The 12,164-nt window shown below is 58.8% G+C and overlaps 2 protein-coding genes across 2 annotated transcripts; one reads left to right on the forward strand and one right to left on the reverse strand.

Moving 5' to 3' along the window:
* Positions 1-1,672: 1,672 nt before the first annotated feature.
* KCNK15 (potassium two pore domain channel subfamily K member 15) lies at positions 1,673-6,880 on the reverse strand. The gene is made up of 2 exons (XM_062009304.1): positions 6,598-6,880; positions 1,673-2,586 (listed from the first exon to the last, which is right to left on the reverse strand). The coding sequence occupies exons 1-2, from the start codon at positions 6,878-6,880 to the stop codon at positions 1,673-1,675; spliced, it is 1,197 nt and encodes a 398-aa protein (XP_061865288.1).
* Positions 6,879-7,784, forward strand: LOC133626987 (uncharacterized). Its single transcript, XM_062009433.1, has one exon. The coding sequence runs from the start codon at positions 6,879-6,881 to the stop codon at positions 7,782-7,784; it is 906 nt and encodes a 301-aa protein (XP_061865417.1).
* The last annotated feature ends 4,380 nt before the right edge of the window (positions 7,785-12,164 follow it).

Raw genomic sequence — 12,164 nt, forward strand, 5'->3', positions numbered from 1 at the left:
CCCAGTTCCCACAGCCTTTCCTCATAAGGAAGATGTTCCAGTCCCCTCAGCATCTTGGTGGCCCTGCTCTGGCCTCTCTCCAGCAGTTCCCTGTCCCTCTGGAGCTGGGGAGCCCAGAACTGGACACAGGGCTCCAGATGAGGCCTCACCAGGGCAGAGGAGAGGGGAACTGCCCTTAATCTGCTGCCCACAAAGCAGGGACAAAGACACCATGCCAGGATGGTAACGAGACCCAACTGCCTTCCATCTCTGGGACAGCCACCTCTCGCCCCTCCAACACCCCAACATCCCAGCAAACCTCCATAGGGATAGTATCCCTGGGTACACACTGCCCACACCCCCATGGCAGGGCAGCCAGCCCTGGCATACACCTGCAGCTGGGCAGAGCTGGGGTTTGGGGCCCACACATCCCTCTGCTCCCCCTGAGGATAAATAACCAACCACCTGCAGCTGGATTCACCTTTTATTAAACTGCCCTGAACAAAAAGAGGAGAGAGCAAAGCCTGCCCTGAGGCCTTCCCAATGCTGGCACTCTGCATGCCTTCCCCACCAGGAACAGGGGATCTTCCTCCAGGAAACCCCCCTCGGGGGGTATTTAGATAGAACTAAAAGTAACAGTGTCCCTTTATTGGTGGGAAAAATGGTGCAATGGAGCTGCTGCTGTCACAGCCCACTCCTGCTTTCCTGCAGGATGAACATGGGCCACGGCAGGGACGAGCAGCTGGAAGCAGCCTCCCAGAGGGGCTGTGCTGGGAGACCCTCGCAGTGAGCACAGACCTACAGCTGGGAGGAGGTGAGGAGCAGGCATGGAGGAAAGGTGGTGAGGGAAAGAGTGGTTTTAGCTAATGATCTCATCAGGCCAAGGCCTTTGGAGGTGGCTCTGCGAGGCTCTGGGAGGCTGGTCCCAGAGGAGGGCTGTGCTGGGGCTTCCCCTGCAAACAGGGCCCAGCATCCCACCAGGCAGCTCAGTCTGGAGGAGCTAGGAGTAGTGAGGCAAGGTGTGCTGGCGGGGAAGTGGGTGAGCCTATGGACCTCCAGCTTCCAAAAGCACTTGGAGGACTTCAGAAGTACCTGGAGTACCTGGTCACAGGCGATGCTGTGCCACAAAGCCATCCCTGCGAGCTGAGCAGCAGCACCACAGCCTGACCCCTCCTGCCCTCCTCTCTGGCCACCCCCCAGCTGCAAACCTGATGTGTGGCACCCACTTACCTGCACCAGCGGTCAGGGCCAACTTAAACACCCCCATCCTCGCGAGGCTCACTAACAGGAGCTTTGCTTTTGACGTGCCCTCAGCAAGTGCAGTCCAGCCCACGTAGCAAGAGGCGTGTGCTGGCAGCGGGGTGGGAAGGCAGCGACGCCTCCGCCTGGGGAGCAGCGAGGTGGGAAAGCAAACCTACAGCCTGCCAGACTTCACACTGGGGCTGCCTCTTGCCAGACCCAAATGCTTCAACCTACCTGGGAGGAAAAAGCAAAGAAAAACTAACACTGTCCTTCAGTGCCTGCAAAAAGGAATGAACGTCTCCCAACAGCGTTTCAAGGCTCCTGCCGGACCCCTGTGGGGCTGGCTGCCAGCTGAAGGGGGAGAGGAAACGGGGGCGAGTAAGAAGGACCTGGCATCTCTGTCCTTAACGGATCGCTGTAGTAAAACTGGAGGGCGGAGCAGAGGCCACCACTAGATGGATTTCCTGCGCGGGCGGGGGCGCTGGCGGCAGCGCGGGCTGCCGGACGATACGGTGCTGCCCGGGGAAGAGCCCGTCTGCCCCCGCGTGCTCAGCGACACCTCGTCGATTTTGTAGGAGATGGAGTTGTAATAGACGGGGTTGGTGTGGCAGCTGAGGGTCTCGGGGTGGGAGGGCACGGGGCTGCCGCACAGCTGCGGCCTGTAGCACAGGCACGTGCACAAGGACGGGACGGCGGCCGCCGAGTTGGCCGACTGCCGCCGCTGCCTCTCGGCGTCCTCCTGCACCAGCGGGATGAGGTTCATCTGGCTCGTCCTGTCCTCCACGGGCAGGAAGATGGCGTTGCCGCTCCGGCTGTCCTCCTTGGGCTTGAGGTGGATGTTGTTGTGGGCTCTCCTGAGCGAGGCTCGCTCCTCGGCGTCCCGCCGCTCGTCCTCCGAGTTCATGGTGAGGAAGCGCAGCACCACCAGGTTGAGGAAGGCGCCGATGACGGTCAGGCCCACCAGGATGTACATGAAGCTGAAGGCCACGTACGGCGGCTTCTTCTGCAGAGCCTCGTTCTTCTGCAGAGCCACGAAGTCGCCGAAGCCGATGGTGGTCAAGGTTATGAAGCAGTAGTAATAGGCGTGAAAGAAAGTCCAGCCCTCGAAGTAGGAGAAGGCCGCGGCGCCGATGCACAGGGTGCCCATGCAGGACAGAAAGCCAACCAGCACCATGTTCTCCATGGAGACGTTGGTCGTCCTCATGCCCAGACACTTCTTGATCTTCTTGAGCAGGAGCCTCACAACGGTGTTCATGCGCTCCCCCAGGCTCTGGAACATGACCAGAGTCAGGGGGATGCCCAGGATGGCGTAGAACATGCAGAACACTTTGCCGGCGTCCGTGCCTGGGGCAGCGTGCCCATAGCCTGGGGGGAAAGAGGAAAGGCAGGAGTCAGGCCTTCCCTGGGGGTCCCTGCAAGGCTGCCTCAAGACCACCAGCAGAAGCGAAATGAGGGGGAAATGAATAGGTAACAGCTCTGCAGGTGATGCCAATGGGCCCTTGTCAAAGCTGATAAATCCCTAAAGGGTGGGTGATGAGAGGATGGGGTTAGGCTTTGCTCTGTAGGGCCCAGAGACACGACAAGGGGTAACAGGCCCAAACTGGAACACAGGAAGTTCCACTTGAACACGAGGAAAAGCTTTCCTGTGAGGCTGAGGGAGCCCTGGCACAGGCAGACTCTAGGCTGCCTGCAGTCTTCTTCTCTGAAGGTTTTCAAACCTGCTTGAATGCATTCCTGTGCCCCCTGATAGAGGGGAACCTGCTTTAGCAGGGGGTTGGGTTGGAGGAGCCCTAGAGGTCCCTTCCAACCCCCACCACTCCGAGATTCTCTGGGGCCGGGGATGCCACATCCTTCGGGACGATGGCACATCGCAGGATCACAGGGGCAGAACCTCATTTGGCCTCTCAAGAGAGAAGGTGCACTCCTGACAGCCCATGAGCCTGTGTGAGCTCCTGGAGGCCAAGAGGAGCCCTGGAGCTGGATTAGGGGCTCAAGCTATCTGCAACTGAGGGGCAGTTGGAGGCAGTGATGCTGCCCAGTGCCAGGGCTGGGGGTGCCCCAGATCCCCAGTGAGGGCAGGGTGCTTGCCAGGATGCTGAGGGCAGCAGCTCCCACAGGGGAAGGCAGAGCCCACGCAGCCCTAGCTGCCCTTGCAGGGCCATCACCTCCCCCTCAGCATCCACTCCCCACTCCTGCCCCTGAGCCCCTCAGTGCCACCCACAGCTCTGACTCGGGCTGTGGGGTGCTTGCTGTGGGGCTGGTTGGACAGGGCCCTGTGCTACGGGGTCAGTCCCCACAGGAGCTGTGACCTCTGGGAAAACTTCTGCAGAGCAACTTGGGATTCACTCCGGTGCCACCAAGCTGCAGAGCTCCAGGCCTGTGGGGTGGGGAGGGGGGTTGTGCTGTTTGAAATGCAGGGAAGGGCTGATGGCACCCGCCAGCCCTCGTCCCAGGGACACAGAGCACCGGGTTCTCCTTGAACACCTCCTGAGACTTAACTTCCCCCCCTTGCTCCGTGTTTCAGAGCTGTGACTCAAGGACACACACAGTGAGGTGTTCGCCACGATCTTCCTGGCTCTGCTCGTGCTCACTTCATTACAGGAGCTGAGCAGAACTGTGTGGCCTCTGACCCAACAGATGAGTAACTCAGCACAAGGCAGTCAGGCAGCGTGGGGAGCAACAGCATCCAAACCTTTCTACTGAGCTTCTGTGACAAGATGCCCAAGGCTGGAAACTTCCTTCCTGAAGGTGCCGCAGAGCTGGCGGCTCCTGCCCGCGCTGCCGCCTGCCCTTTGCCACAGCCACTCACATTTCCCAGGTAACCACCTGACTTTTGCCTCAAGATATGGGGCAGAAAACCCTCTTTTTAACTTCTCAGTCTTTGTCCAAAGCTGTGACTCAGCTTCACCTCTGCCTCTGCTGCCAGTGATGTCCAGGGCTCCTGGGAGGTGTGAGCATGCCGTGTTGGGAAGAGCAGAGGATGAAAACCGCACTGTCCTGGGCTCCTGAGCACAGCTCTCGCTCCAGGAGCCTCCTGCAACGGGCCAGGGCTGGGAGGCTGAGGCCAGCACGGAGCACTGGAAGGGGCTGCCCAGATGGGGTGTGGAGTCTCCTTCTCTGGAGACATTCAAACCTACCTGGATGAGTTCCTGTGTGACCTGCTCTAGGTGGTGCTGCTCTGGCAGGGGGGTTGCACTGGATGAGCTTTCGAGGTCCCTTCCAAGCCTTAAGATTCTGTGACTGTGATTATCCCTGAGCCTTGCTGGGCTCCAAACTGCAAGCAGGCAGGAAGGGACCAGTTTCTAATTGCTTTGTCTGTTCATAAACCCACGCAATCAAAAATGATAAGCTTAATGTCTGCATGCCACATTTCACAGAATACAGAGCAGACATGAGACTGCAGTGGCAAAACCCCCCCAGTCAGATCCAAGCCTAATAACCCAGTGCAATTACCAGGTCCTGGGCTGCAAGATAATACAATGACAGCAATGAGGAGGCAAATATAATGACCCAGAAGAGCAGTAAGTGGAAAAACAGTTGCTGTAATCTGAGAGACTGCTGAAAGAGCATTTGACTGATGCTTTCAAAATGACAAAGGGAATTAGAAAGAGTAAACACAGCTACATTAAGGTTAGGACTGAGATTTGGAGCACAGCCCAAGATGAAGAGATGTGAGGTGCCAGCGCTTCAGAAATATGGCACCTGGGCTGAAATTATTTATCACACGGGCTGTGGGATAAGTGTGGCAATTGTTTGTCACAGACAACAGCAAGATAATGTAAATGAAGCCATAAGCTGTCAGGAGATGATGGAGATTCTCAGGGAAGCCATTCATCCTCCCCTCCTGCCTGACACCAGCCGTGTGTTTGGTGGCCACGTGCGTTCGGCTCCTCCAAGCCCACGACTGGGCTGGTGCGGGCAGAGGGAGCTCCTGGAACAGGGCCCACGGGCCACCTGCCCCTGGCTCACCTCCTGCCCCTGGGAACGCAGCACAGCTCATCCCACCAGCCTGAGGGATGATGCTTTCAGCCCCCAGATGTACCTTGCCTGTCCCAGGCCCTCAGAGTGGCTCAGCCCCATCCCAGGAAGTCGGCTGCTGGCTGGGGAAGGGCAGGATTTGGCCTCAGGGCTCCTGCCTCCAAAACCCATCTGCTGACTGAAATCCCAGCAAAAGCAGTGACATGGGCACAGGATCCTGTGCCTGTCTACCCCCCAGGATGCTCAGGGTGCTGGATTAATAAAAGTGGCTTAATTAAACAATGCTCAGCTCCCATGTGGCCAATCTCACCTGGAATCAGGGCAATCCTCATTCAGTTTACTTCCATTCTCTTGCAAAACTCAAGCTGGCAAACAAAGGCTCTGGGCTCCAGGAGGGTGAGAGTGTCTATAGAGGAGTTTAATGCAATTCAGTCACTGACACCCATCTCTCTGAAGGTTCCCGTGCAGGCAGAGCGAGGGTCAGTGTCTGGTGGCTGCCTTGGCTCCCTGAAGCAGGTCTCACACAGCCACACATCAGAGTTTTGAACTGGCAAATAAGCCAGCAGTTCTTGCCCAGTGCTTCAGCCTGGCTTGCTGCTCTGAGGAAGGACTCAGCTCTTACCTCTGCCCTTCTACACCCTCAGTAACTTCTGCAGCTGCCTGTCCCAAAGCTGCCCACAGCAGCTCTGCACCCTGCTGCCTCCCTGGGACATCATGCATGTCACACTTCATGGCCCCAGCACGCCTGGCACCCCCAGAACTGGGTGGCCCCCAGCCTGCCCATGGCCTCCCTCCACTGGGCAATGGGGGTCCCACAGGGTCAGCTCAGGGGTGGGCTGAAGAGATGTCCCAGCCTTGTGAAGGTGAGAGCTGCCTCTCTGCAGGCAACTCCCCATCCTGGGCTGTGCTGGATGGTGGTGGAGCTGTGGGAGGTTGTGGAGGTGCAGAGATGGAGGTGGTGTGGGGGATGGAAGGAGTCAGGGGTGCAGGGATGTGGGAGTGGAGGGAGGATGAAGGGATGGCGGGGTGCAGGACATGGGCACGGAGGGGCACGGGATGGCGGGGTGCAGGACATGGGCACGGAGGGGCACGGGATGGCGGGGTGCAGACATGGGGACAGACGGGCACGGGATGGCGGGGTGCAGGACATGGGCACGGAGGGGCACGGGATGGCGGGGTGCAGGACATGGGCACGGAGGGGCACGGGATGGCGGGGTGCAGACATGGGGACAGACGGGCACGGGATGGCGGGGTGCAGGACATGGGGACAGAGGGGCACGGGATGGCGAGGTGCAGGACATGGGGACAGAGGGGCACGGGATGGCGGGGTGCAGGACATGGGGACAGACGGGCACGGGATGGCGGGGTGCAGCACGCCGCCGGGATGCCGGCACTCACCGATGGTGGTGATGACGGTGATGGCGAAGTAGAAGGAGCCGGCGAACTTCCACTGGCGGCCGGCGCGGTGCGGCTCGGCCTGCAGCACCAGCCGCTCCAGCTCCCGGTAGTCGTCGGCGGAGAAGCGGTACTTCCTCCGCAGCTCCCCGCGCTTCTGCTCCAGCAGCCGCTTGCGGCCGCTCTCCGCCTCCGACTCCAGCGCATCGAACACGGCGGCGCCCACCAGCAGGTAGGAGAAGATGCAGAGGATGAGCGCGGCCGTGCGCAGGTTCTGCCGCTTCATGGCGAGGGGCGGCCGCGGCGCTTCGGACCGCGCTCCGCGGGGCCCCCGCGCCCGCCGCCCCCCGCCCCCCGCCCGCGGCACCGCCCGCAGCGCGCCCCGCCCCCCCCCGCGGCCCCGCGCCCGCCCCGCGCCCGGCACCGCCACCCGCACCCGCACCCACCAGCACCGGCACCCACACCCGCACCCACCAGCACCGGCACCGCCACCCGCACCCACCAGCACCGGCACCCACACCCGCACCGGCACCCACACCCGCACCCGCACCCGCACCCACCAGCACCGGCACCCACACCCGCACCCACCAGCACCGGCACCCACACCCGCACCCGCACCCACCAGCACCGGCACCGCCACCCGCACCCACCAGCACCGGCACCCACACCCGCACCCGCACCCACCAGCACCGGCACCCGCACCCGCACCCACTGCCACCCGCACCGCCACCCGCACCCGCACCCACCAGCACCGGCACCCACACCCGCACCCGCACCCACCAGCACCGCCACCCGCACCCGCACCCACCAGCACCGGCACCCACACCCGCACCCACCAGCACCGGCACCCGCATCCGCACCCACCAGCACCGGCACCCACACCCGCCCCCACACCCGCACTCACCAGCACCCGCACCGGCACCACCATCCACACCCACACCCGCACCCATCGGCACCTGCACCCACCGGCACCCATACCCGCACCCACTGGCACCCACACCCATCGGCACTCACACCAGCACCGGCACCCGCACCGGCACCCACACTGGCACCGCCATCCACCCCGCACCCACTGGCACCCACACCGCCACCCACACACACTGCCAACCTGTACCCCCACCAGCACCCACACCAGCACCAGCCCCCGTGGGGACCGGCTGCTCTGGGCTCCTGTGATCACTGGGCACTGACCAGTCAGTCAGCAGCTGCTCTGGGCACTGGCTCTAGGCACTGGCTCCTCTGGGCACCAGCCCCCGTGGTCACCAGGGACCAGCTGCTCCAGGTACTGGCTCCTGCAGCCACCGAGTGTCAGCTCCCTGGGTCCTGTCTGCTCTGGGCACCAGCTCCTGTGGTCACCAAGCACCCACTGCACTGGGTTCTGGCTCCTGTAGGCACTGGGTGTCAGTTCCCCAGGTCCTATCTGCCCTGGCCACCAGCTCCTGTGGTCACCAGGCACTGGCTGCGCTGGGCATGGGCTGCCCCAGGCACCAAGTACCAGTTCCCCAGGCACTGGCTGCTCTGAGCACTGGCTGCAGGTACCTGTCACTCTCTGCTCCAGGCACCAGCTCCTGCAGGCACTGGGCACTGACTCCTTGGGCATCAATTGCTCTGGGCACCAGCTCCATGCTAGCAAGGCCATGTGCCAGTGACATTTATAAAGTCCCTTTCCCCTGCAGCTGCACCTCCCTGTGTGCTCCCAGGCTGGACAGGGAGTTTCTGGTGGCAAAGGGGCCCTGAGGCTGTGTCCTGCCCCGTGCCCACAGCTGCCGGTGCCATCCCTGCCAGGCAGCCCTGGCCTCCCTCGGTCAGAGGTGTCACTTCACACCCTCAGCAGTGGTGTCTGTGGGAGCTGCTTTTTGCAGCCACTCTGGCCTGTTGTGTCCAGGTCTGTTTTAAGAGAGTAGGAAGGAACAGAACTGCCAGGTCAGTGTTTTGGCTGATTTCTCTGGCACATTCATCAGATGCTGCACGTGTGGGGCGCTGAGGCACCGTGGGCAGCCCAGGTCAGCTCTGACATGAGGGGGAGCTGAGTCTGAGCCCACAGAGCAAGGACTCTCTTTCTTCCTGAGCTTTTATGTAAGCCTTCTGTTTCCCTTTTAAAAATAGAAAGATACTTCTCTGAGTTGTGTGTTGCAGGAGATTGTATCTCCAAGAAATAATCTCTCTTTCTTTTGACTGGGAATAAACCAAGGAAAACAAGCCAACAAGCAGGCTTATACCCCTCTTCATCCCTGTCTCGTCTCTCTCTGGAGAGAGTCTCGGGCTTTCATTGCAGCAACTGGACACAAGAAAAGCTTTTTGACCGTGAAGACAGTGAAACACCAGAAAAGGTTGCTTGGGGAGATTGTGGCAGCCCTAGCACTGGAGGAGATGAAAAGTAAGATGAGGAGATGTCTGGATGTCTACAGAAACTGCTCTGGGTACAGTTGATGCTCTCCTGAAGCAGGGGACGACTCGATGCCCTCCTGGAGCCCCCTCCAGCCCTATCCTCTGCATTTCCATGGCCAGCATGGGGACATGGTGCCCTTTCTCGCTGTAATTGTGAACTCTTTTTCACCCTGGACACTTGCCACTTCCCTCCTCCCTGCCAAGCCTCTGTGCCAGCACCATTAGTGAAAGTTGTTATTGAAGAGGAAACCGAGGCTCCAGCATCCTCAGCCCGCAGCAGGAGCTGTCAGCAACGGCTGAGCCACGCCGCAGCCTCGCCGCCTCCTCAGTCACCCAGCGAAGCCTCCCCTGGAGGAATGTGTCTGGTTTGTCCTCTCTGTGGTGTCATTTCAGCCCTGCTAATAGGGCTTGGAATGGTGTCAGACCTCTGGCCCCAGAGCTTTGCTAGAGAAGATACTCTTCACCTCCTGCCAGCCAGCTGCTGGCAGTGTTTCCCACTGGTCAGCAATGACACCTCGCTTTGAAGGCAGGACACGGTGCTGGCAATGGAGCTCTGGTTGTTTCCATTACAGAGGAAGGAGATCTTACAGTGATCACATTGCTGGGTGCTTGCCACACATCTTGTAGGAGGGGTTCTGGGGCATCTGGGTCTTGCAGGTCAAATTCTGGGTGATACTTGGAGCGGTAAGCTGATGCTGTAGCGTGCTACCCAAAGCCAGCTGCTCTGTGCAGATGCTGGGCCAACCTGCCAGTGCAGGCTCAAGCATGGAAATCCCTGGGAGGTGCTCTCCAGTCACAGCTGAAGATAGACACAGTTCCCTTTAGCAACAGCATCACTCTTAGATGGCCATAGACCACCTAAATCCTCCACAGGTTGTTTCCAGATGTGTCTGCAATGGCAGCCAGCAGAGCTTGGGCTGGAAGCACTGCCTGCACAGGAAAGAGGGCTGGGGATGGGATCTCACTCTCCCTGTGGCTGGGGCCATTTGGGGCAGGGGGTCATCTCCTTCCCACAGTATGAACAGCTCTTGGTGCTTCCTCAGGGGTGGTTTCTGCTACCTCTGTCCCCTTCAGGTCTCGTGGTGGGTTGAGCTTGGTTGGCTCTAAGGTGTTCTGTTCCCCTCAGAAAAACTCCTCGCCTGACAGTGTCTTGTGGCATGAGTCTTCCCTCAGCACAGCCTTTTCTGCTGTGTTGGGAGGTACAGAGATTCAGGCAAAGCCCTTTTCTGGAGAGGAGGATGCCATTGGTGGAGCAGAGTTGGAAGAGGCTCTCATTCAACAACAGGCACGATGAAACAGTCCCATGGGGGCTTGGGGTGGCACTGGTTTCTTGCTTTGACCCCATGCAGGTCACAGGCTCCTGTGGAATCAATGCTGCTCTGAAGGAGTGAGGGTAGCAGGATCCACCTCCTGATAAGAAACTCCCCAGTAACCCATCCAGTGGGGTTTAAAGCAGGAGCATGGAGCAGTAACAGAGTTGTGAATGGCCCTGTAAGGAGGCTGGTGCTGGAAGCAGTCAGCTCCGTGGTCTTACTGCTACTGCATTCCTTTGTGCTGCCTGCTGTGAGCACAGAGCAGGAGCAAGACCCCACTGTGTCACATGGCAGTAGGGCAGAGCAGCCCCTTCTGAGAAGGAGGAAAGTTTCATGCTTTCCCACTGGGAAGATCCCTCAGCTCAACCTTTGTCTTTCCCCCGACTTCACTGTGCAGGAGAGAAAGGTCAGGCTGGAGCCACAGGATCAGGCCAGGCGGGATAATGTACTTTAGCATTGATTGATTTCCAGTGAGAAGGTGTGTTATGAGATTAAATGTCTCATTTTTATTGCATGGGGAGAGAAAACAAGAGCTCTGAAAATAAAACAGAAGCCAAAGTGATCTGTTCCTGTTGTAAGGTGCTTGTGACTGAGAGCAAACACACTGTGTCTGCTGAGTACTCTGGAGCTGAGCTTGGAGAAGCTGCTTCCTGGTAAACAAAGGCAAACCTCAGCTGTGCTTAAACCAGTGCCTAATTAATGGGTCTAATTGGCCCACATCAACTAATTCCAGGATGGCTGGGAACTGATTAAAAAGCTTTTCTAGTTTGGATGGATTGACAGAAGCAAAGCTGCTTAACGGCCTCGGCTGAATGGTGCTGCCCAGGGACAGGCAGTGAGGGGCTGAGCGGGGCCCAGAGCCCCACTGACATCAGGAGAGGAGGGGGCAGGATGCTTCAGGCCTCAGGCTGCACAGGCAGCTCCTCATTCCCAAGAAAAGGGGTCAACACAGGAGGTTTCCAAACCCACCTGGACACATTCCTGTGTCCCCTGATGGAGGGGAACCTGCTTCAGCAGGGGTTGGGCTGGATGAGCTCTGCAGAGCCCTTCCAACCCCCCTACTCTGAGATTCTGTAACACAGATATTTTACCTTAGTAAAAGCATCAGCTATTCTGGCTTTAATGCCATTTAATACCAAGATTAGAGCCTCACAATGCTACAGGATATTTTTAAAGCAATGGCTTAGTTCATTTCTAAACAGGATTAGATACTGAGATATGGGTAACAACCAGCTGGAGCTGCCCAGCTGAGCATGGGACCAAAAGTACTGCCTGCTGCTATGGACTACGAGCACTGGGAGCCTCCTCTCCCCTCCTCTCTTCTCCCTTCCTCTCCTGCCAGCCAGAGCCAACTTGTCTCTGTCCTATGAGCTCAGGGTCACTGGAGGCTTGGGAACCTCACAGCTTTCTCCCAGCACCAGGATTTTCTCACTACCTCCCTCCCTGACTCTTTGTAGCTCAGATGCTGCAGGCACTTTGCTGTGTTGTAATAATCTGGAAGCTCAGCAAGGGAATTAATGAGGTATTGGATATCAACTGGTTGCAAATGCAGATTGCCTCCCTGTGGTCACCACAGCCATGGCTTGCAGGTTTCAAACCCCAGGGCAGGTGGACACGGCTCTGTGTGTAACTCCATGTCTTCAACCACCTACCCTAGAACCAGCCATGCTAAACCATAGCCATGCCTCCTCCTGATACCTCCCCATAGCCCATTACTGAGCCTTCCCCTGTTACCCTTCCTCCCCAAAGCAGCCCCATCCTCCCCACCCCTGCTCCTGACAGCCTGATGTGCTGGTGGTTGCACACAAAGCAGACCTGGGCTAGAAATGCTGACAGTGCTCTTGGCAGTTTATGGTCACAAACTCTATT

The sequence above is a fragment of the Colius striatus genome, chromosome 16 (genome assembly GCF_028858725.1).
Source record: "Colius striatus isolate bColStr4 chromosome 16, bColStr4.1.hap1, whole genome shotgun sequence".
In the NCBI taxonomy this organism is placed as follows: Eukaryota; Metazoa; Chordata; class Aves; order Coliiformes; family Coliidae; genus Colius; species Colius striatus.

Bases quoted from the DNA above. Each gene is read 5' to 3' on its own strand.
- LOC133626987 (XM_062009433.1), top strand. From the start codon at position 6,879: ATGGCGAGGGGCGGCCGCGGCGCTTCGGACCGCGCTCCGCGGGGCCCC.
- KCNK15 (XM_062009304.1), bottom strand. From the start codon at position 6,880: ATGAAGCGGCAGAACCTGCGCACGGCCGCGCTCATCCTCTGCATCTTC. The intron at 2,587-6,597 runs GTGAGTGCCGGC...CTTTCCCCCCAG, and splicing joins CACCGTCATCACCACCATCG to GCTATGGGCACGCTGCCCCA.